The sequence below is a fragment of the Sander vitreus genome, chromosome 11, assembly GCF_031162955.1.
Source record: "Sander vitreus isolate 19-12246 chromosome 11, sanVit1, whole genome shotgun sequence".
Taxonomy (NCBI): Eukaryota; Metazoa; Chordata; class Actinopteri; order Perciformes; family Percidae; genus Sander; species Sander vitreus.
In genome coordinates, this window is record NC_135865.1 from 7,064,437 (window position 1) to 7,089,445 (window position 25,009).

Below are 25,009 nucleotides of genomic sequence, written 5' to 3' on the forward strand. Positions count from 1 at the left end.
TTTGGGATTTGTGACAATGCTGGTCCAGAACCCTTCAAGTATTGTGGGACATAAATCCTGGCTCAAAATACCATCAACACTTTTGTATTCTATTAATAAGCATTTAGATGTAGCTTCAAAGAGATGCAAAGGGGGGCTGAGGATACGTGTGTGCTGCCCTTGCCAAAGAAAGTGTGACATTGGAGGAAGGGGCTTCCTGATGGCAACTACTTTTGAACATCTGTAACAGCAGGAAGCAGCCCATGCACTCACTACCAGCTGGCTGTATGTTGTTCCACATCCCAAAAGAAGCGTAAGCCGAAGAAGCTGAGCTGCTGCCTCACAGACCACACAAACCATTGTGTAACTGATGCTACCTTCACCTGCTGCTCTAAGCACTGGGGGCAGATCATGCAGATAACACATTTGCAAGTCATAACATGAAGCACCATTAAACTTCTTTTATGTTATTCGTGTTGGTAACAATTAAAACACTTTACTACATGTTTTTACACGTTGTGTAGCCTATTTCAAGTAGGAAGCGCAGGGTCTTTGAATTGAAACAACGTTATCTTTTTACACTAAATATCATATATTAGGCTACTTTTTGAGGTCTTCTAGTGTCACAGATTGGAGTGACTCGGGAGTTATGTTCTCAGTCTCTGAGTCCAGGGTAAAGTTCTGGGCGAAAGACGAAGCAAGGATTGCATCAGGAATGCTGGCAGTTGATCGTTTTCCTCCACTCTGCGCAGACAGGGGGTGGGGTGCCCGGTTGAAAGTGGGAGGAGGAAAAAAGGGGGGGATTTGGGAATATTCTTTGTCCTCACCCCGCAGTAGACTACAGCACACAACTGGAGAAGGATACAGGCTCCCCACAGGAAAGAAAAACTGGATGGCTTGATATTAGAACGGGAGGGCTTTATTTTAATAAAGAGAAAACAAGCTCTTGAAATAAGCGACAACTTCGAGGAGCCGTCGGGCGAAAGCAGAGAACCCCAAATCACAACTGAAGGTAAGATAACACGCAAACAAATCGTGATAGCGCAGACGCGGCAACAGCACCTATAGGTAGCGGTTTAGCTTTTGCTAACAATAGTGCGTTGGTGGCTAAAGTTATATCTTTAACTTCAGCGCCGGAAGAACTATGAGTTGCTTTTAAGGTTTTTAGCGTGATTTCGGCGTTTTAATAACCCGTGTCCACAGAGCCAGGGTCGGTAAATGTATTGTTTTAACACTAACTTAACGTTTAGTTCACTCGGACAGGCTGGCAGGACGCAGCGCCAATTAAATCATCCAAATTGGTTGCATTATGCGAAATAATTTGTGATTTATGATAAATTTGGCGCAGCATTTGTTGTCATTAGCACCACGTGCCATGCAATTCTGCTTGTATGCAGAACATTTGGCTAATTTTATTGGGCATGACTATATCGACTGGATTTGGTGATGGAGGAACGCGCAGGGACCATGTCTCTCTCTCTCTCTCTCTCTCCCCCCCCCCCCCCACCGTCTACAAAATATGTTATGGAGAATAGCCATATTTTCTTTTTTTTTTTTTTTAGCTTGAAGCACTAATTTAGTCATTAGTTGACTTTGTCCAAACAATGTGGCGCAGCTGTGTACACGGTTAGCTTAATTATCCATCGATTTGTGGCTGTGCTGTGGAAGCATGTGGAGCGGCGCTGTGACGTTGTCCAGATAACCACGCGGAGGATTTTTTTTTAATGCAAATTGGATGAATTTTAGTTTTCCATTTGATATTAGTGTTCAAATATACTGCTTTGTCAGAGCTACGCCTACTCCTAATTTTCTCTGCTTTCTTTTTATTTCAAATGCAGACTCAACTTGTGTAACGTAATGAGGTTTTATGGTCTTATGACTCCTGGTGATACGAAGGGCGGATTAGTGTATTCTTCCCTAGTTCAGTGGAAGTCACTCCCTAGTTTGACACACATGCTGGTCATTTTTTTAGGGGCTTTTCCCCAGTAAGCTCAGGGCCTCTTAGCTTTGGGATAAGGGAGGGATAACCATAACTAGCCTCCCAGATGTGAGAGCCACAATAGCCCCTCTGTTCTGCAGGGCTCCGTCAGTGTTGAGGCTGCTGCTTTATTTTGGTCCTTTGGTCACTTGGAAACAGACTGATTTCTTCGAAGTGCCACAGATAGGCTGAGGCTGCCTCAGTAGATGGACCATGCAATTGACGTGATGAAGTAAGAGTAAAAAGATTTTAAAACATAATTGATTGGCATGTTTTTTGTGGGCTTGATCTCATAGACTCTAGACAGCATATTTTTGGAAAAAGACAAGCTTCAAGATATCCTTATTAGCCCTTAAAAAAGTTTAAAATGTGTTTTACACAGTAATTTAATGAATACATTCGCAAGGCCGTAGTGACTTATTGCAAACATGTAAAGGCCTATTGTCTAGTAAGTGACAATACAGTAAATAGTTTTAAGGTAGTAGAAATTTCAATCCTCATCAAAACATATATATCAACACTGCTAGTTTGTGTGAAAGATGATCAGCCAATACATTTTGATCAGATTTTAAACTACCAGTATATCGTCTGTGGCCACTATAGTTGTATTAAGCTTATACTAAGTTATCTTCCGTGTCTGGTGTAGTTAAATGGATGTTTCGAGACCAAACACAGTACACACCCTCACAAATCCTGCTGCTTATTTGAGTCAGCCAGTGATGAAATATGGTCGTAGTAAAGTGTATGATCTATCACTTTCATCACACTGTTCTGTAAAACTACACAAATGCTGTTGCAGTTCCTCTGATGCACATACACATAACAGATCCCAGGTGTGTGCCAGCCTTAACAACACTAGACAATGGAAATGATAAGTTATTTTGGTTAAGAGTTACAGGCTTCAGCTTTAAGTTTAGATTGAATGTCAGATTAGCTGTCTGTGTTCTTTTTTTTTAAATAAAGCAAGGCAGCACTACAGAAAGCCAAAAAGGATTATGACAACAGTAGTCTTTGTGAGCAATAGGCAAACATCGTAAAAGCAGTGAGTAAACAACTATGAATGGGGAAATTTGTGGAGAAATATGCAGGAATTAGTTTCACGGCATGCTGACATTACTGATGAAGACACCAGAGCTATATACAGAGATATATTTCTTTAATCAAAACTTAAAAGTTCGTTGCAGATTTGAGATGTACACATTCTGATCGATGAAGGCTGTGGGGACTAGCCAGAGCCGCCTCCGCAGTGACGTGGAGGAAGGTCTGGCAATACTTGACATCACATAAGTGCAGACAGTTACGTGGTAGTGTAGATCTAATGGTATCATTAGTATTCTTAATTTTAATTTTCTAAAATCTGAGGGGTGCACGACGCCAGGGGTACCGCAGCGCATAGTTGGGCGGCACCGCTCTCCCCCGTTGGAACGGCCAGCACAAAGCAGTTTTACCGCCTATCCTGTGTAGGCGGCTTAAGTCCTGGGAGTGACTGAAGAGGTACTACGGAGCCCAACACTGGGCTTTGTGTGTTGAGGTTGATGAGTTGAAGTTTAAAAGCAGGTTTTGTAACATGAAAATGTCTGTCTGTCATATTTACAGACTATATTTGTTTGACTCCATATTGCATTAACAATTAATTTAGAGGTGCAGCAAGCAAGATTGTTAAAGCAGCTGCCCTTGAAACTGAGGAAACACTAAAACTTAAATTTAAACACTAACAGCCGTCTAACAAGTATAGGTATTTGGTGTCGCTATGTGGTTAATAATTGGGTTTCCATAATGCATTATGGATGAGGTGAAAACATCTTCTTAAACCTGCAGATGTTCAGAATTGTTGTTGGAATGTTCTTGGACTTTTAGTTCTCTATCATTGACAGCTGGTGATCAAATTGGTTATCCCATTTGCATCTTTTATTCAGATTCAGCTACTTCGTTTACGAAGATTGTCACTTTACATTTTGGCTTACAACGAAATTTTAGAATTTTAAGAATAACAAAACATTGGATTTAGATTTGAGTGGACAATCTGTGTCATTGCGTAGTTTTTCCATAGCTTTGTGTCTATAGAGTCTATTTTGTGTGTATATTTATATATGATAAAGTGTTGTTACTTTAGGTTTTAGGATCCCTATGCTTTCCTGAGGCACTGACCAGGCAGGAATATTAAAGAGATTAAAAGATGCTACCACACTACTCACTGTTAGAAAATGTATTGTCAAGAACACTAATGTTACGGCCCATCCTGTGCTGCTGAGATACTTCATACTTGCTTAATCTTGTGGTAATCTGAGTTTGGCCGCTGCAGAGTTTTAATGGAGGGACAGTGCAGATTCCAAGGTTTGTGATTTCACACACACACAGGATATTCTTTAACCGCAGCAGCAAAAACTATTCTAAACAGGCCTGAAAGCAGAAAGTTTGTTGGTCTATGACAACATGCACCATGTTGATCTAAAAGACAATTCAAGATGTAAAAGTAGTGGAAGTCTTAAAATGAGAGACGCACTGTAGCTTATTTACTTGGCTCAAGCCTGGTAGTTTATGGTAGTATGGTAATTACTCAGCAGACGTTATGAGGTTGGTCACAGATGGTGGGAAACCACACACTCTTCATTGCTCTTTTGTTTTTTTACTATTAGCCTTTTTACTCTGTTTTGACACTCTTTAGAGCAGGGGTCTTCCAAAGGTTTTTAATAAAGCTATGGACCCCGTAACTGAGAGATGGAGCAGGGACCCCCTACTACATAGATTGTATAAAATGAAGTTGCATATTAAACTGGGCCTACTATACATTTATACATTTGCATAGAATACTAAGCTATTAAAATAATTGTTGCCATGGTTTTTATAAGTCATCCTTTAATGTTAAACATACCTGTGGCACAGTGAATCCTTAGGATGAACTGCATCTGTGTGTTGCTACCTTAGTGCCAGTAAGCCTATCATCAGTGGGGATTTATATTTGCTAATATGTTAGAATTCTATTTAATTTGACAATTTGGAGGCCGTCCCTGCAGTAACTCTGAGGACCCCCTAGGGATCTCTGCTTTAGAGTATTAAACCATGACTAGACATTTCACACATTTGGTTCCAACTTGAATGTTTTGTCTCTGAACACTACAGCTCATAACGTGTTTAATGTTTAGTGCGATATGCCTCAAGCACCACTCGGCTAACAGGCTTTCGCTTGATTCTTTAGTTGGCTGTCTGGTTGTTGTTGCATGATTTGGTAATAGCGTCAGGATCTTTGCCTGAGCATGCACTTTGTGATGGTTGATTTGGGAAGGCTCAGCCTTGCTACAGTGACACAATAGCTCCATCTTGTGGCTCCCTGGTGCAAGAACACGGGGAGTCAATATGAGCAATGGGGAAATGTGATGTACCAAAATGAATAACTCAATTAATTTAGGTCGATCATTATATTGGATTTTAATGAAAATGTTGCATATATTTACATTTGAAGTCATTCTAATATTTTAAATGTCTATCATTCTTAATAATTTTGTTTGCTAACAATCCTATCTGTGAAATGCTGCCCTTCATATGGCTTGGGGCATATTGATTTGTGTTATTAATATTGATTTGTAGTTGAGACCAAATGTCTCTAAATTGATACTTGAAACTGCTAAATATTACCTTCCACATGCTATTTTACTGTCAGTGAGCACTTTCTTGGTAAATGCATTTTAAAAGTGACACCTGAATAGTCATCTTGTCATCTTCCCTCCCTCCTTTTTCTGCACAGGTTTGAGAGCTTCCCTTCTGCTGCAGAGGCAAAATGAGCTGGAGTTTCCTCACGCGCCTGTTGGATGAGATTTCCAACCACTCAACCTTCGTGGGCAAAATCTGGCTCACCCTCCTCATCGTCTTTCGCATTGTGCTGACTGCTGTCGGGGGCGAGTCAATCTACTATGATGAACAGAGTAAATTTGTGTGTAACACACAGCAACCTGGTTGCGAGAACGTGTGCTACGATGCGTTTGCGCCGCTGTCACACATTCGCTTCTGGGTGTTTCAGGTGATTATGATCACCACCCCCACCATCATGTACCTTGGCTTTGCCATGCATAAGATTGCCCGCATGGAGGACGATGACTACCGGCCGCGGGGCAGGAAGAGGATGCCGATAGTGAGCCGCGGTGCCAACCGGGACTACGAGGAAGCGGAGGATAATGGGGAGGAGGACCCCATGATCCTGGAAGAGATTGAGCCAGAAAAGGAAAAGGAAGTCGCGGAGAAGCCCAGCAAAAAGCACGACGGACGCCGTCGCATCAAGCGCGATGGCCTGATGAAGGTCTACGTGTTTCAGCTGCTGTCGCGTGCCATCTTTGAGGCCTCGTTCCTGTTTGGACAGTACATCCTTTATGGGCTGGAGGTGGTCCCGTCGTACGTATGCACACGCTCCCCTTGCCCGCACACGGTGGATTGCTTCGTCTCGCGCCCCACCGAGAAAACCATCTTCCTGCTCATTATGTATGCGGTCAGCGCCCTGTGTCTGCTCTTCACCATGTTGGAGATCCTTCACCTCGGCATCAGCGGTATCCGGGACTGCTTTTGCGCACAGCGGCCTCAGCCTCCCACCCCCCGTCACCCAGCTCTGTCCAGCCAGAGGTCCTCCATCTGCCGCCAGCCTTCGGCACCTCCAGGCTACCACACAGCTCTGAAGAAGGACCCGTCTGGGAAAATGGGCTTCAGGGACAACCTGGGAGACTCGGGCCGCGAGTCGTTTGGCGACGAGGCTTCATCGCGGGAGCTGGAGAGGCTGCGAAGACACCTGAAACTGGCTCAGCAGCACCTGGACCTGGCTTACCAAAATGAGGAGAGCAGCCCGTCGCGCAGCAGCAGCCCAGAGTCCAACGGAACCGCCGTTGAGCAGAATAGATTAAACTTTGCCCAGGAGAAGCAGAGCAGTACATGTGAGAAAGGTGAGGCCTCCAACCTTTTCATCCTCTTCATACGTTTGTTCTTTTGATTCTTTTTAATCGTTTTTTATTTTGTATCGATCAATACGAAATGCTTTACTGACACTATCTCTCTGTTTACAGGTCTTCGTGCATAGGTTCTCATAAGCTGACACAAGACTAAAATTTACATCAGTGACATCAGGATCAGTGAGAGGACATAAGGGAATCAAAGTGTGTGTGTGTGTGTGTGTGTGTGTGTGTGTCATGACCTTGCTTGAGGTGGATGAAGTCAGCCCAAGCCTTCCTGTGTTACGGCCAGTTGTGGTGGGACAAAGAGGAGAGCGGTCGTCTCAACCAGCAATACTTGAGACGCCTGTCTGAAGATCCAAAGTGCTTACAAACTACAGTTGTGCGGCAAGAACGGTTAAAGTTATCATGTACTTCTCCCTCAGGGCAGCTAATAACTGTATTTTTATTTTTTTATTATTACGGGAGAGTTTGTCCTCTTTTGGAAATTCACAGTGAATACATCTCAAGTTTGCCTTAGATCTAAACTCGGTTTTATGGCATTTTGTAAAGCTATGGCCAAGTCAGTTGTAGTGCAAAGAACATGTTTATACCGTAGAAAAATGTTACTTTGTGAATCTCTGAGTGAGATGCAAAACAAAGGTTAATGGACAAGGCACCACTCATAAAAAATGGTACTGGAGTTATTGTCATGCTGATGAAGACGTTTTGAGTTAATTTTCATACAAAGGTTTCTCTCAAGTGTCACTATTTTTTTTGTTTTTTTTAATAAATAGTTTTTGACTGTTGGCACTGTACCAGTCAACATTCCCAAGCCTGGTGCTTTGATGGTAACTGGAACACACTTGGGGTGCCTCTGTCCAAAGGAATAAACAAACCTGGGTAATGCTTGAAAAATGTAACTTTTGATATTGTCTTGTATCGTTTAAACATGTATTTGATACTGTTCTTTATTTTTGTATTGGTGAGTATTGTATTGAAAAGAGGCTACTGTCACTGTGGCAGACATGATTTTATTTTAAAGTGACATTCACAGTCTGCTGTCTTAGTTCCCTGAAGCCTGTCCCTTGACGTGCATTCTTTTAGTTCAACTGTTCAGTTTTCTTTTTTCAGTACATTTCAACAAAAAAAAACCCTGCAACTTAATATTTACACGTCGTCTCAGACCAGCAAACATTCCCTTTTTCCGTACAGACCAGGATTTAATTGTATCATTTGGTTAAATAAGGGAAAATACTGTTTGTGTTCCATGTCGGAAAAAATCTCAATGAGGGATGTATGTGTCATTTCAATGTAACTTCAATGCCTTGAACGCGCTCTGAGATGCCATCTTTTGTATGCTGAATCATACCCACAGTGCCAATTGGTGCCAACTCAAATATTGTCATCTCAAGTTATTTTGGAACAATGCTTTTTGTACTTTTTATACTTTTTGTATTGATAGTTCTTTGTGGTTAGTTTTTAAAATAAATTTTCCAACAAAAACACTTCAAGGGGTTTGAGTCGGGTTTTATTATTATAAATTCAACCTAAATGCTAAGCATATTTAGAGAATAGGACATAATGCTGTGTTCATTTAGTTAGTTGTATCTTGGAAAAATTAAGGTCTCAGATTTTTGAGTTTGCAATTTAGCCACCATTAACACTAATTGCTGAGGGTATTATTCAGAAACTGCACTCTGATTAGAAATTAGCAGAAAATAGTTACTCCTTTAAAAAAAACAATCCATTCATTGCAGTATCAATTTGTCAAATGTAATATCTTACAGTGGGAATTAGTCATACAATACACTGGTTTTATGACTTGTCAGATAATTTATTCTTTGCATCAAACAAACTGAAGCATATGTCAAAGTTCTTTAAATGTAATGACATAACTTTATTTGGACATATTTCCTTTATAGGGTGGTTAAAGATTTTAAGTTTTAAATCTCTGTGTGCAGCAGGCAGTGACGGTAGCAGGATGTAAACAAAACTACAGTGACCCCTAGTGGCACTAGTTAATCGCTACAGTGGTAATGCTAAACCACTGGTGCAGTTTGACCTGCAGCTTCTGAGAACACAGCAATAAGGATTAGGAGACCATTTTGTTCCAGGAAACACCTTAAACCACAGCTAAACTAATGACAGAGCTACAGCCCCCTATTGGTTAACTAAAAGTTGACTTTTTCCAAACTTATGAGTAATAGAACATACATGGCATTGAGTAACAGAACCGATTTTCTACAAGTCACTATCCAGTATTTCATGTATGGTGCTATAGATTTGGTTTTACAATGCAAGTACAGATGTCTATAAGATACGGTATCTAACAGCACTTCTCAGCACTTTAAGAACTATCTGAAAATGTCTATCATAGACAGTAGCCAAAGTCTGTAGACTGCATGGATGGTGAGAAGGTGCTATTATTTCTGATATTGATGTTAAAGGTCCAGGACAAACTTTTTGGTTACATTGTCAGGTTCAGGACACTTAAACTTATTAAATCAAAGACGGTCAAGCAAGAAAACGAGACTCAGACGGCAATGAGCAGTTAATAGACATTTGCAAAGGGGAAGAACGCACGTGAGCAACCTTTCTCCAGCATTGCTCTCAGGGAACTTCAAATGTTTCTCTGCAAGAGAGTCGTATTTATTCAAAACACACACAGATTCACAGTTGTTGATACATAGGAATGCTTTTGTGTTGTCTATTCTAGGGGAACCAGGGCAAAGTGCGGGCGCCTGGAGGACATGTACTTTGAGTGACCTCGGCCCTAAAGATGTTTACAACCCATGATTTGCTGCAGTGAGACACTTACTGTCTCCGAGAAGAGCAGCTGACCAGAGCAGAGAAACATATATCGTATTGTGCGTATAATAAGCATAGAAACGCAGATTGTTAAATGTGCATATAGAGAGCCTTAAGGTTAAATTATATTAAGACATTGCTACAAGGAAATAAGCTGAATAATATGGGGAGCATAAAAGGTTGAATAAGATAAAAGACTTTATAAAAATGAATTCTCTATCATACATGGTAATGTTTTATGTTATGTGATCGTAGGTAAGTATGTGGTTGCATTAAGTTTCGTATTCGGCTTGATCAAAGTGGAAGACTATCTCACTGGTTTGTTGTGTGGTCCTGCTGCTGTAACCAGATCATATTTGGTATTTTTACTTCATAATTGACTTATTTGTGTTTAACTTTTTGAATGCAGGACAGAGTGCTACCACAAACGAAGGGCAGATCTTGTTGGATTCAATGTGGTTCACAGTTACAGGGGCTCAGTTTTAGCATTAAATCAAATAACGTGGAAAGCAAATTGTATTATTTTCTAATCATAAACGGAGACTTGAGAACAGCAGTAACATATTGATGTTATCGGATGAATGAATGACAAATATAAGACATTAGTTGAATCCTGCTCAACTTTATTATCATGCAGGAAGTTTTATAAAATGGTGTTTATATGAATACGCAGCTCAGACAGTTTACATGTTTTATGTTAGACTTCTATGACAATTAGAATTAGAATTTCCACTCCACTCAGTTTCCATTCCATTCCATTTTTATAGTTCAATATTTTCTTCTAAAGTTAAACCTTAAAATGTTTTATTTGCCTTATAAAGGAAACAAGATAAACAAATAGCTCCCAACACTGCAACAGCCAGTAGAGCAAATGTGGTGGTAAGTCCGATCTCGGCATCACTAGTAGAGAGCTTCATACCCAGGAAGCTCACAGTGTTGGGAGCGGGTGTGATCGGCGCACTCGTTGCTGTAGAAAAGACACAAAGGTTGTCATATTAGTAATAGTAACTGTAAATCTAAACCATATTTGTTTTACACATTCTAAATGTGGGAACAGAAAACCTACTAGTTCACAAAATCTAAAGTTTTTCAACTACTGAATGGTGTTTTTACAGAAATAGTGACATTTTGTGGAGGAAATGCTTATTTGCTTTCTTGCTAAGAGTTAGATAAAGATCAATAGCACACCCATGTCTGTCTGTTTAACATGAAGCTACAGACAGCAGGCGGCTAGCTTTAGTTTAGCATAAAGACTGAGAGCATGAGGAAGCAGCTAGCCTGGCTCTGTCCACAGGGAACAAAATCCACCTACCAGCACCTCTAAAGCTCAGTGATTAACACGTTATACATTTTGTTTAAGAAGATGACAACAAGACTCTTGACTAAGAAATAGTCTAAAACTCATAACCCCCATTTATTTTTACTTAGGATTTTGTACAGATCAAAAAAATACAACATTGTAATTAGTGAGCTTTAAAGGTGATGGTTACTTTTGGACAAAGCCAGGCTAGCTGTTTAAGCCCGCTTTCAGTCTTTTAGCTAACTGTCTACCGGCTCCAGCTCGATACTTAACAGACAGATATGAGCGTGGTATTCTCCCATCCAACTCTAAAATGTTACACTGTTCCTTTAGGCCTTAACAGAATTAGGCTTACTGCAGTAACTCCTATTGGCTTACTAGTAACTGGGTCAGTATATCACAATACATTTTAGGTTCTGTACACTGAACATCAGTGGTTTTCAAAGTGGGGTCCGGGGACTCCCAGGGGTCCTTGAGGGGGTATCATTTATTTTCACTCTAATTCTATCCATAAGTAACACAATGACAGAATGTATGACTATTTTGGTAATGGCTGTCATACACTTTCTGTGATAAAACAATCTTCACAATCTTATCAAATTGGGGTCCGTGGTCTAATTTGTGGTAGCTTAGGGCTCCTTGATGTGAAAAAGTTTGTAAACCGATGCTGTATGTTACGTCATCGATTTACATGATTGATTGGGTGCAGATCTTAGTTCCAACTGTCAGTTTATGAGTTCATCAACCTACGTTCGGGCACAGAGTTCAGGCACTCATGGGGTCCCATGGCGGGGTCGGGGAATCCGTTGCAGTTGATGATGGTGGAGTAAAGGGTGACAGAAGTCTTGGCAACTCGAGGCAGTTTAGGGTCTGAGTGATTGACGTAGAAAAGGCCAAATCTCTCCGAAAAGCCAGTGGCCCACTCTAGGTTGTCCATCAGTGACCAAGCTGTGTAACCACGGACATCCACATTATCTAGCAAGTATGCTGGGAGGAGAAAATGAACACCTTTAGGAATGCAAAATTCTTGTTTTATATACTAGAAATTCTGTATCTTCTCAAACTGCATCCACTACTTAGAGATACTTTACATGAGATATTGTCAATGATCTATATTAAAAATATACAATGGAAGTCGTGGTTTGATACCTTTCAGCACCTGGTTGATGTATTTTTCATAGTAGTAGCTCCTATGAATATCACTAAGGTCAATAGGTCCCCGCTCTGACATGCCATTTTCTGTGATGATAATACGTGGATTTCCATACTCTTTCTTAATGAAGTTTAATATCCGGCGGAATCCAAACGGAGAGACCTTCAGCCAGGATGAGCCTGAATCCAGCCAGGTACGATCAGCTATTGTTCCTGCACCCCTAAGAAGATCCAATCAGTGACTTTTATTTTTTTCCCACAAAAATTGAAATTCATCTTCAGCTCATCACCTTGTGATCATGTATGACTTGCTTACCTATCAGCATCATAGTGCTGAAGATTTCCATAGTTCACAGGGAATGCCAGGACAGTGGTGTAATGGTTGAACCCAAAATAATCATAGGTTCCCTTAATCCTCTTAATCTCCTCAGGAGTGAACTCAGGCAGCCTGGAGAGATTGAATCAAACTAATTCAATTTACCTGATAAATGCAAAACAATTTTGCATTTTTTTTTTTTCAGACTTAAATGTCAGCTTTTATAATACCGAGATTTAGAAAGACCAGCAGCTAAGCTTCGCTCTCGAATGATTGTCTTCATCATGTTGCTGTAGTCTCCATTAAAAACGGGATGGGCAAACCAGCCAATGTAGAACTGCACAAGGAGACACACAACAGCTATTAGAGACCTAAACAACTATTGCCCTACATGTATATTATAAAATGTGTGTACAAAAGAAGAGTCTGCAAACAATAAGTTGTGTAAAAGTATCTCAGTTTTTGTTTTTGTCGTACCTGCACGACACGTCTTGCAGCATCGATGTCCTCCTGTTTATAGGGATTTCTGGGTTCTGACCAGTCAGAGTTGATGGTGATAGAGATAATTCCTTTCTGTTTGGCCCGATACATGTCATTGTAGAGATGCCAGGCCTCAGCGTGAGCTTTAAGCAGGTTGTGACCCACGATGTAGGGCAGAGTGCCTGGTCGGAAACTGATCCCTGGGCACACACAAGGAGTAACGGACATATTTGCTAGTTTGTTTAGCTATATGCTTTTTGTCATTGTGGTTTACAAAGGTCAGATTAAGGATTGTTGTACATAAAATAACACTGTTTTCTCACTCCATGTGTCACTCCATGACCATGCAATACTGTTTCGATAACATTTCTTGTTTTTCACACCAAACAAGTGAACATACATTAATGTGAGGTAGGAGTGTGAGATGAATAGCATTATGTAAAGAAAACCTGGGGCAGCTGCTCCATAGCCATGGCCTATATTGGCTATATTGTACGGCTCATTAATAGTGATCCAAAATTTCACTTTGTGGCCAAGACGGCTAAAGATGACGTCAGCATAATCCCTGAATCTGACAATAATAGTCTCATTCTCCCAGCCACCAATATCCTGCAGAGCTTGTGGAAGGTCCCAGTGGTAGAGAGTGATCTAACAACAAAGGAAAAGCAGTTACGGTTTACCGAATTAAGCAACTTTCCATTTCAAATAATTGTTTCAGATGCTGGTAAGAATTACACATACATGGGGTTGGATGTTTGCTGCAAGCAGTGCATCCACTAGTCTGTGATAGTAGTTGAGTCCAGCCTCATTGATGTGCTTGGTGGTGCCATCAGGAAGCACCCTCGGCCAGGATATGGAGAAACGATAATGGGTCACCTTAAGTTGCTTCAATATAGCAACATCCTCTTCTACTTTATTGTAACTGTCGCAGGCTATGTCACCATTGTCATCATTGTACACTCGGAGAGGAGTATGAGCAAACTTGTCCCAGATGCTAAGACCTTTTCCATCTGCTCTCCATCCCCCTTCAATCTGGAGAGAGTAAATGTAAAACAGAGATTTAAATAGAAAACAACAGAGTAAGAAATGTATGTGCAATTTCCCGATCCAGCATTAATGAAGGGGCTTCATCAAAACAGTTACCTGGTATGATGCCGTTGCAGTACTCCACATAAAATCTTTGCGGAAATGTCCATAAAGTTGCTTCTCATCATCAGGTGTAGGGAAACCATTGTCCTTTATGACTTGGTAGTAGAAATGAGCTGAATACTTTGGTGTTCTCGGCCGGTTTGGGTTAGTGAAGTCCACATGGTGCAGCCCAAATCCAACTTTGTACCCATTGAGCCACTCAAAAGAATCCATTAAAGATGTTGCTATGTATCCTTTCAACTTCACGCCATCAAGATCATAGGCTGTTAATAAAACATACACACACAAATAAGTGACCAAGACTAAAAATCTAAGTCTTGACAATCATAATATTTATATTAGCAAATTTATTTATGTCAGTGCACCTTTCAGAGCCTCATCAACATAGGTCTTGTAATAAAATACTCTGGCAGAGTCATCCCAAGTTGTCTTTGAGTCTGTCGCAACTCCATTCTCAGTTATGTAAATCTCTGGATCTCCATACTCCTCTTTGATCCAGTTGAGGAGTCTTCTCAAGCCCCACGCTACAGCTCTCTGCTTACTGATGGCAGTAGTTGGCAAATCACCTTCCTCAGCTTCTGACAAGTCCAAGTCATATTCATAAGATTGAGGGGCAAGCCTCAATGTAGCATGACTTACTATCTTTGTAGTGTAATGATTTACACAGAACACATCAGCAGTTCCCTTGATGAAGCTCTTTTCTTCTTCAGTGAAGGAAGGCAGTCTTGTCTCTGTAAGACCCTGGAGTTCACTTTTGTTTCCAACTTGCCACTTCATTGCATCAGGATAGTCACCGTTCTTGAAAATGGGGTGTGCAAACCAGCCCAGTTGGAACTGCAGAGCGCGGTCAGCAGCCACCACTTCACGGGGAACATGAACATCTTTAGGTTCAATCCAATCAGCATTCAGGGCAATGGATACTAGACCGCCTTGGGATTTGCGATACTTATCATTGTATGTGTGGTAAGCCTTGGCGTGTGCTTTTATAAGGTTGTGTGCAACTCTGTATGGTGCAATTCCTGGATTCTTAACATTTGGTGGGATCTGTCCAAGTCCATATCCTGACCATGCAATTGTGTGAGGCTGGTTGAAAGTCATCCAAAATGTCACTCTGTTGCCAAAAATAGCAAAGCAGAAGTCACAAAAGTCGTTAAAAATATTAATCATCTCTACATTGTCCCAGCCACCGAGGTCTTGTAAAGCTTGAGGAAGGTCCCAGTGGTAGAGTGTGACCATGGGAGTGATGTTGTATACTAAGAGGCCATCAATGAGTCTATTGTAGTAGTCAACACCTTTCTGGTTCAGGGAGGTGCGCCGACCATCAGGAAAGATCCTGGACCAGGACAAAGAGAATCTGTACGACTTTACCCTCAGAGCTCGCAGCATGTAGAAGTCTTCTTCCAGTCTGTGGTAGCTGTCACAGGCCACATCTCCATTGGCGTTAGCAGGAATACTGCCAGGTTTTTGGGTGAATGTATCCCAGAAGCTGGGCCCCTTCCCATCAGCGTTCCAGCCACCTTCAATCTGGTAAGCAGAAGATGATACTCCCCAATTGAATCCTTGTGGGAAAGTGCCGTAGTGGTACACCTTTCTCTGGAAGTTAGACTGGTGTGAGAATTTCTCCCAGACAACCTTTGATTTAGATGGAACCTCTGAGGGTGGTAAAGCAGTTAGCTGGCGGGTAAGTTGCATCTCTGCCCCTTTAAAAACATCCCCTTTTAGTGACCCAAATCCGTTTTGCTTGATGACCTCAGAGTAGAAATATGCCGATTGTTTTGGGGTTCTTGGTCTGTCTGCATTTTCGAAATTGACATGGTGAAGACCATATCTTTGGCTGTAGCCTTGTTTTCCCTCAAATCCATCCATGAGTGACTGCACTGTGAATCGCTGTACATCCACTCCATCTAAGAATATTGCTACAAAATGGACACACAACAGCACATTAAAGTTGAAAATAATTCAATAAAATATAGAAGGTGGTTGTCTTCAGAGAAATTCTGTACACTGACCTTTCAGGGCCTCATTGATGTAACTCTTCATGTACTCTATCCTATTGGTGTCATTGAGAGTGTCCCCACTGTACTCAGTAGGCATACCATTCCCAGTAATGTGGATGGGCACTTTGGTAACGTTCAAGTATTCTGTAGAAATGTAATTTAGAAGCCTTCTAAGTCCCCAAGGTGTAGAATAGATCCAGTCAGAAGCTGTAGAGGACCATGACGGGTCCACATGTGCCTGGAAGTCACCTACCCCCTGAGGACCAGGGGTGCAGCCACCAACACTGTTGTTGACCAACCGGGAGGTATAGTGGTTTAATCCCAAAAAGTCAGCTGTTCCACGTATCCTCTGGCTCTCTTCAGTAGTAAAAACTGGGAGTCTTCCTGGATCAGAGAGGGGACACTCGTTTCTTTTCTGTTCAATCTGAGTCTTGAGTGTTGCAGGATAATCTCCATTTACAAAGATGGGATGTGCAAACCAGCCCAGCATGAACTGCAGATAGCGATCTGCAGCTGCTATGTCTTCAGGTCTGGAGGGGTCCATGGGCTCAGCCCAATCAGAGTTCAATGCAATGCCTACCTTCCCTCCTTGTGTCTTCCTGTACTTGTCATTGTAGACATGAAAGGCCTCAGCATGGGACTTGAGCATATTGTGAGTGACCTGCAAAGAAAAAAGAAATAATGACATTAGTAAATGTAGAACGGCTGTGCATCAACATGTATTTAATATTAATATTGCTCTCACCTGATAGGAGGCAACCACATAGTCTTTTACTCCAGGTGGATGCTCACCAGTGCCATACCCAGCATGGCTCACCACCCAGGGGCTACTGAATGTGTTCCAGGTCTTGACCCTGTCTCCAAACCTGGAGAAACAGAAGTCTGTGTAGTCCTTGAATGCTTCAACAATGGAAGCGTTGGTCCATCCACCATAGTCCTGGAGTGCCTGGGGCAGATCCCAGTGGTAGAGAGTGACAACAGGTTGTATGTCAGACTCAATGAGAGCATTGATCAGCTTGTCATAGTAGTGCGCCCCTTTCTCTGATTGGCTGCCCCGGTGGCCAGAGGGGAAAATACGAGCCCAGGAGATGGAAAACTGGTAGGTGTTGACATGAAGACCTCGCAGGAGGTAGACATCATAATCCACCTTGTGGTAACTGTCACAAGCTAGATCAGCTGTCTGATTTTCAAAGGCTAGGCCGTCATGACCAAAACGGTCCCAAATGGTCTCTCCCTTACCATCTTCTACCCAGCCTCCCTCAACCTTGAAGGATTCACTGGAGCTGGCCCATTGGAAGCCAGAAGGGAATGATTCATTGAGGAAAAGATCTCGTTCTGTTGTGGACTGGGCCCCAAACTTATTCCACACATTCTGATAACTGTTTTTAAATGTTTTAATTCCATTGTATTGTGAAATGTCATGACTATTGGAAAGGGACATAAAACAATGTAAACATACAAGTAACAAACTGTCATTACTGTACATATTAAACTGTACATTTCACCAAGATAAACAGTTACCTGGTTGGGAAGTCCTCCACTTCCAGCATAGCCAACATATCCATCATGTCACATCCCACAATATTCAGGTCATTGTTGTTCAATAAGGCTGTGATGAGTGCAAGACAGAGTTACTGACAGTTCTATGATCAGCATTAATGGCATATGCAGAAGTAAAAAGACACATTCCGTTTTGATATATATTAAAAAAGGGCTTGCAGCAATGCTAGCAGCTCTGTTAGGCTGTACTTAGCATGGTGCTTAGCAGGTATAGTGACCATTTTCAAACAAAAAACTGGCATGCTCAACTCAAGCTCAAGTCTTAGGAGGCTAATGTGTGCCTACCCCAAAATCATACAACTGGCAAATGAAGTTGCCACTCACATTTAAGTATATAATACTTGTACATGTTTTAATAATGCAAAGCAGAAGGAAACAGACGTCAGGCTTTCCTCGGCATTTTAGCGTTAGTGACCATGATCTCCATCTTAGTTTAGCGTGCTAACATTCATTAATTAGCACTAAATGTCATTAGTTTGGCTGGTATTTGGTCATAAACTAAAGTATTTAAAATAAAGTTAGAACTAAAGTAAAAATTGATTTTGATCTTAAGATGGCGCTAGTTGAAAAGTTAAAGGATCACCAAAGTTATTGCAATGTATCCGGAGGGGGACATGCAAATCTGTACCAAATATCATGTCAATCCATCCAATAGTTTCACTCAAAACCCCAAATGTAAGCTGCATGATGGCAGTAGAGAATCACCATTGTCAGTAGGACACATCCTCTGGGCACTGTGAAGTTTTATACAAAATTGTATGTCAATCCAAGCAATAGTTGTTGAGTTATTTCAGTTTTAACCAAAGTGGTGGACTGACTGAAATGGCCATCCCTAGAGAGCCATAATGCTAGCATGGCTAAAATTGTTCATCAGTTATTGATAGTTTAATTTGCAAAAAACACTTAATTAGGCGCTTTAAACCCTACATTCTTCACCTAACCAATCAACGTTTAAAATGTTCTTTCCACAGTCAAGTGGAAATGACTGTTCAAACAATATGTATTGCCTGCTAAACACATTGCATTGTGTTGTATGCATTAACTTAGAATTAAAAAGCAAGTCCAGCTGTGCCATGAATGTGATTTTCCTTGTAAAACTTTACTGGACCATAAAGAAAACCATATGATAACACTTCTAATAACACTGCCATGATTATTGTACTGTAAAAGTTTATGATATTGCAATTTACAACAGGCTAGACTTGATATGTCTTGTCAGTAAAACACAGAGGATCATGTTGAAATTATCCTACAAATTTTCAATTTCATGCACAATTTTTTGAATTTTTTTTTAATGATTATTATTCATAATAATAATAATTAATACTCAACAGTAGAAGAACAACAGGCGCATTTATTAATTTAAAAAGAATGGTCATTTGAATGCAGACTTTGTTTAATTTCATGTGTATAGTTCCTGTTGTAACTGCATTTTGGACTGGTTCACAAAGCACAAAAAGTGATAGTAGTTTATTAGTAAATGATAAGTAGTGTAATTTTGAGAGAAACACTGTTGTTTCATGAAATTTACCTTGGACGAAATTGCCAAGAAGCTGGTATTCATTGTAGGGACAACCATGAACAGTCATCTCGTAAATCAGGATAGGCAAGTCCCCACTGGACATCTACAACATAACATGCATGTGGCTGCAGTGGGATACAAAATCTGAAATGCAACGTGAAAAGAAACACCCTTGAATGTTTACTGTACCTGTAAGCTGCTCAGCTCCTTTGCAAAGTTTGATGCAGAGGCACAGTTATATTCAATGTGCACTGACAAGAAGTCCATCTGTTCAAAATAAAAGACACAGCACAGTATGTTATCCCACTCATGTCTTTTAATGAAATAAAAAGTGCTTGTTGAAGTTTTATAGCCATAGTGCCGACATTGATACACAAGATACTAATGTTATCAAAAAGTTTAGTTGTTTTGCGATGAATGTGTGTCAGAGTAAAGATACAGGCATGGGCAACAAGTTGCTGACACATAATCTTTGAACACTTAGTGTCAAAGAGTTAAGATAAGGAGAGATATGAAACATTTTGAATAGCTGACAATAAACTTTGTAGAATGCTGAATCAAATAGAAAATAAGACACCACCGGGACCTTGCCAAGATGAGACCATCACTTCTAGATCTGTACAAGGAGGATGCTGGACAGCTACCAAGAGGTCGAAAAAAAACTTGTGGTGCAGTCTGACCCCTTCATACACGCAACAACAATCAGAACTGTATGGAGAACTATTCTAGAGTACAGGTGGAATTATAACATCCACAAAAATGATGGTAAAATGTCCCTTAAATACAATATTGAAAATGACCAACTATTTATATTTATGTTGATTTACTGTTTTTCAAATGGTTTTCATTTGGAGCCTAAAAGCAATAGCACCTAAATGTAATAATATAAATGATATAAAGAAAGAAGACATTTGAAAGATGCATATACATGAGAGACCAGAAGAAGCAGCTTACTGTAGTTGAATCTTTGATCTGGGGAAGAATTTCAACGTCGTTAGCTCTCAACCCGATTGACAAACGTCTCCCTGTGAATGTGCATAAAGACACTCTTAGCACAATGTAATCTTAGGACCTTAACATAAGCCTTGATTACTGATGATATTTTGACAAAGCACAAGTTTAAAATAATAAATTAACGATGGCTGAATTCCATTTAGCTGCTCAGTTTCAGGGTCCTGGTATTGTGTGTGCTGACTCACTGCCACACTGTCACACTCTGGCAAAGCGAGACTACACTGAACGTGAATAGTGGGACACGTGAATAGAACCGAGCCATCATTAATGTTATTAGTAACACCTGTGCTTTTCCTACTATGACAAATCTGCAAGAAGAAAAGAGCCAATTGGGCACAGCTTTACATTGGCATGCGTGCTTAGCTTCTTTTATTGATCTCACCTGGATTGATTATTGAGATAGGCATGGTAATCTACACATGTAATCTGTGTCATAAATAATGGGGTGAAGGGTTTCAGATAGAAAAATAACAGTTGCTTCTCAAGACACATTGAAAATACCATATACAAGTCAATGTAGTAATGGAAACATATTTTTGGAGGATTAAGGGTGACAAGAAATAATTTCCTGCAGACAGAAGCTAAATCAATCAATCATATTTATTCATCTCCTCCTTCTCTTATGAGTCTTACTTACCTTTGTCAGGAAACCGTTGATGGTAGAGCTGGTAAATGTTCTCGTTGAGCTGGAGGATATTTTGCAAAGGACCGGGAGCACCTAAAGGCTGACCGTCATGCCAAACATCATCCAAGTCACTCAGGGTCACCCATGCGTGCACCAGTGCTCCAAACTCCTGGAAGGCAAACTCTGCGTACTGCTGAAACATCTTTCCCAGCTCCTGGCTCTCCCAGCCTCCATACCTTGATCTCAGAGCGTCTGGCACTGTGGATCCATGAAGGACAACCAGAGGCTGAAGGCCCACCTCCAGCAGCTGTTTCAGCAGGGTCTGGTAACAGGTAACCACAGCCTGCTGCGGTTGGCTGGGGTGGCCTGTGGGCAGGAGTTGAGCCCATGAGAGCGGCACTTTAAAGTGAGTCAGCGCTCTGATCTGGAGGTACTTAAAGTACTGTCTAGAGCCTGGAGGTATGGGACGACTGCAATCAAACACATCATTCACTGCACTGCCTGAGCTTCTCACCAGCTGCTTTGTCAGAGGCCCAGCAACAAGCATGAAGTCCTCCTTTCCATTCAGCTCACTGCTCCGGCAAACATACAGACAAAAAACATACAAGGAAGCAACCCACATTGGGTACTTCATTGTGGCTTGAAACGGATGGACTGATATTATCAACGGATAGCCGAGCTCTTTTAAAGCAATTATGTTTCATTCTTATTGCATTGTTACACAATTAAAAGATGATTATCACATCCAAGTGGTACAAGAAGTGTTTTATTGCAGCTGTGTGATATGGTCAGAAAGACTCTGGACTCGCACATGGCAAGTGATAAATAACTGCATCCCCCTCTTGTACTCATGCAACATGCTTTTTTAAAAATGTATGTTTCCTTAATAGCATCACAGGAAAATGTGAGAGAGATATAAAGGCTGTTAATTTTTAACCCACAAGTGTAAGAAATACATATTTAGAAGCCAAAGTGTAAGTTCAAAAATAGTGACAGTTTTGTTTACGAGGAACCTACAGGTGCCCTTTTGAATTCCTTTTACACTTCAACAAACCTTAGGTTGGAAATGCTGAGGGAGTTGGATTCACAGTAGAGTAGCTCCCCTTGCTGGTATCTCTCCCACCAGCAATGTTTCTCTTCTTAAATTCAGAAAAACACAAGTACAGTATGTGTCCATCATAAACTATTATCAACAGCGCTCTCGGGGGTTATTAAACTCAACCTCTTGGGTTGCAAGATCATGGCTGATCAAATCTCCGATAGGTAAAGATAGCCTACCCACCTTTGAATTCAGAGACTTTTGGGATATGGAAGTTCAGCTTTTTGTGTCACAAAGGCTGGCCATAATTACAGGTATAATAAGTATATAAATAATAAATTATGTTTCCCTTGCTTTTGTTTGCATGTTGCCTGTGGTTTTTAATTTACGTAGTTAATAAATGAGCTGAATTCAGTTACATTATACATGTGTCTTATGCTCACGATGCGAGTTGCAAGCACAATATTACAATTCTGTTTTTAAGATGGACTGCATAAATTAACATATATGTCCGGTTAACTTGAGCTTAATACCCCATGCAGTCCCAGGATGATTATGTATGGTTCAATTCTCAACCATTGGGCTTAACTGGCGTTACAAATTTCTAACATTTTTATATATATATATGATATAGAAAATGAACATAAAAATTATACAATGGCCTATTTAAATACATAACTCTATTGCTTTATTTATTTTTGTCAGTGTTTTTTGAGTCTGGGATAGAGGATTGTATATCCTGTACCAGAAATCTTTTCAATAAATTTCAATACATTTTAAGCTTTAGCAAAGCACTTCAATGGACCTTTCAATTTATGTTCCATGTGCACTTCATCTCCATTTTCTTCTTTAGTGCTTGTACTCTTGAGCAGATGTAGATATGATCTACCACTTGTGTTGCCATTTCGTCAGATCACTGATGAAGATCAATGAAGCTTACGGGCAACATAATGCCCCTTAGAATAACTATGAAGTTAGGATAGGTAACATACTGTATGTTGTGGATTTTTGGTTCTAATTGGAGCTTTTAGTTTAGAATATCATTAAACCTACAACAACATTGGAAGTGCTATTCAGCACCAGCAGCACTGCCCTGAATATTGTGTAACATGAGTACAAGTGCTCAAATGCATCAGTAATAACTGCTGACTCCTGCATCGCCAGTTGTTATGATAACAACCTTCAGCAGATACATGTTTGAACCCTGAACCACTATGTTATTAACACACAGGAAATGTTGGCTAAATTGTTACTCATTACTTCAAAATAGACATTACATGACATATTGCTGTCGAAGGAGGAAACTCTGTTTGTAAAAAACCTGTGTACGTGTGGACTAGGCCTAACACAATACTGACAAAACATCAAGGCATGTCCTTACGATTACAAAATTAAAAACAGATAAAATACAAGAATAAAAGTTACAGTGCAGTATAAGAAATTAAACATTAAAGAGCAGTTAAAAACTGTTAAAAATATAAAAGCAGATAAAATACGAGATTTTAGGCTGCTAGTATGGGACAATGTATAAGCTGTTGCTCTATACACGTAATCCACCCGCAATCCTTGCCGTTCCCAGAACGGGCCGGTCCCACCGGTCTTACTTTTTAATTCTCTTTATATGCTTATATAGATTGTCACAGTTTCAACAATGCAACTTCAGAATACTGAAATGAACAATTATTTAAAGAAAGTAGAATGTTCTTCACAGTTGGGTGTGCTGCCACAATGTCTGGGATTCTTTGGACCAAGTCAGACACCATGTCTTTGGGAAAACGGAGTATTTTGGTGTTTTTACTGCTTTTTACATCTTTTACAGCTGAGTCACCCACAAATCAGAGTTTGAGGCCCAGTCGTTAGCTTTCCCTGTAGCTTTTTACTTTTTGAATTGCTCTCAGTCCTTACCCTGCTGTGTGACAATGAGACGCAATCCAGGTCATCAGATGGAGGTCCAGGGTTCTGCAGCAGTGGAGCAAATCTGTTATCCAGTTGCACACTCGGTTGTTGGGGAGGCACTGTGCCCAATTGGCTCTTTTCTTCTTGCAGATTTGTCATAGTAGGAAAAGCACAGGTGTTACTAATAACATTAATGATGGCTCGGTTCTATTCACGTGTCCCACTATTCACGTTCAGTGTAGTCTCGCTTTGCCAGAGTGTGACAGTGTGGCAGTGAGTCAGCACACACAATACCAGGACCCTGAAACTGAGCAGCTAAATGGAATTCAGCCATCGTTAATTTATTATTTTAAACTTGTGCTTTGTCAAAATATCATCAGTAATCAAGGCTTATGTTAAGGTCCTAAGATTACATTGTGCTAAGAGTGTCTTTATGCACATTCACAGGGAGACGTTTGTCAATCGGGTTGAGAGCTAACGACGTTGAAATTCTTCCCCAGATCAAAGATTCAACTACAGTAAGCTGCTTCTTCTGGTCTCTCATGTATATGCATCTTTCAAATGTCTTCTTTCTTTATATCATTTATATTATTAAATTTAGGTGCTATTGCTTTTAGGCTCCAAATGAAAACCATTTGAAAAACAGTAAATCAACATAAATATAAATAGTTGGTCATTTTCAATATTGTATTTAAGAGACATTTTACCATCATTTTTGTGGATGTTATAATTCCACCTGTACTCTAGAATAGTTCTCCATACAGTTCTGATTGTTGTTGCGTGTATGAAGGGGTCAGACTGCACCACAAGTTTTTTTCGACCTCTTGGTAGCTGTCCAGCATCCTCCTTGTACAGATCTAGAAGTGATGGTCTCATCTTGGCAAGGTCCCGGTGGTGTCTTATTTTCTATTTGATTCAGCATTCTACAAAGTTTATTGTCAGCTATTCAAAATGTTTCATATCTCTCCTTATCTTAACTCTTTGACACTAAGTGTTCAAAGATTATGTGTCAGCAACTTGTTGCCCATGCCTGTATCTTTACTCTGACACACATTCATCGCAAAAACAACTAAACTTTTTTGATAACATTAGTATCTTGTGTATCAATGTCGGCACTATGGCTATAAAACTTCAACAAGCACTTTTTATTTCATTAAAAGACATGAGTGGGATAACATACTGTGCTGTGTCTTTTATTTTGAACAGATGGACTTCTTGTCAGTGCACATTGAATATAACTGTGCCTCTGCATCAAACTTTGCAAAGGAGCTGAGCAGCTTACAG

At 40.5% G+C, this 25,009-nt stretch overlaps 2 protein-coding genes and 1 pseudogene across 2 annotated transcripts; 2 read left to right on the forward strand and 1 right to left on the reverse strand.

The window, feature by feature from the left end:
• The first annotated feature begins 791 nt into the window (after window positions 1-791).
• Window positions 792-7,646, forward strand: gjc4b (gap junction protein gamma 4b). Its single transcript, XM_078263245.1, has 3 exons — window positions 792-991; window positions 5,700-6,879; window positions 7,000-7,646. The coding sequence occupies exons 2-3, from the start codon at window positions 5,733-5,735 to the stop codon at window positions 7,011-7,013; spliced, it is 1,161 nt and encodes a 386-aa protein (XP_078119371.1). The 5' UTR covers window positions 792-991; window positions 5,700-5,732; the 3' UTR covers window positions 7,014-7,646.
• Window positions 7,647-8,881: 1,235 nt separating this feature from the next.
• LOC144525800 (lactase/phlorizin hydrolase-like) lies at window positions 8,882-21,424 on the reverse strand. The gene is made up of 18 exons (XM_078262865.1): window positions 20,803-21,424; window positions 20,106-20,176; window positions 19,341-19,418; window positions 19,173-19,254; window positions 17,591-17,687; window positions 16,815-17,493; window positions 16,082-16,730; window positions 14,438-15,988; window positions 14,067-14,335; window positions 13,665-13,955; window positions 13,373-13,571; window positions 12,921-13,123; window positions 12,674-12,780; window positions 12,444-12,575; window positions 12,125-12,348; window positions 11,726-11,962; window positions 10,527-10,642; window positions 8,882-8,938 (listed from the first exon to the last, which is right to left on the reverse strand). The coding sequence occupies exons 1-18, from the start codon at window positions 21,422-21,424 to the stop codon at window positions 8,882-8,884; spliced, it is 5,664 nt and encodes a 1,887-aa protein (XP_078118991.1).
• Window positions 21,425-24,931: 3,507 nt separating this feature from the next.
• The window catches only part of LOC144525801 (lactase/phlorizin hydrolase-like), a 47,945-nt pseudogene continuing 47,867 nt past the window's right edge, over window positions 24,932-25,009 (forward strand).

What these genes read in the sequence shown, in the direction of transcription:
- gjc4b (XM_078263245.1), top strand. Translation starts at nt 5,733, where the DNA reads ATGAGCTGGAGTTTCCTCACGCGCCTGTTGGATGAGATTTCCAACCAC.
- LOC144525800 (XM_078262865.1), bottom strand. Translation starts at nt 21,424, where the DNA reads ATGAAGTACCCAATGTGGGTTGCTTCCTTGTATGTTTTTTGTCTGTAT. An exon ending in CTATGGAGCAGCTGCCCCAG is followed by an intron (nt 13,124 to 13,372) that starts GTTTTCTTTACA and finishes GTGTGTGCCCAG; the next exon opens with GGATCAGTTTCCGACCAGGC. An exon ending in CATCAACCAGGTGCTGAAAG is followed by an intron (nt 11,963 to 12,124) that starts GTATCAAACCAC and finishes TTCTCCTCCCAG; the next exon opens with CATACTTGCTAGATAATGTG.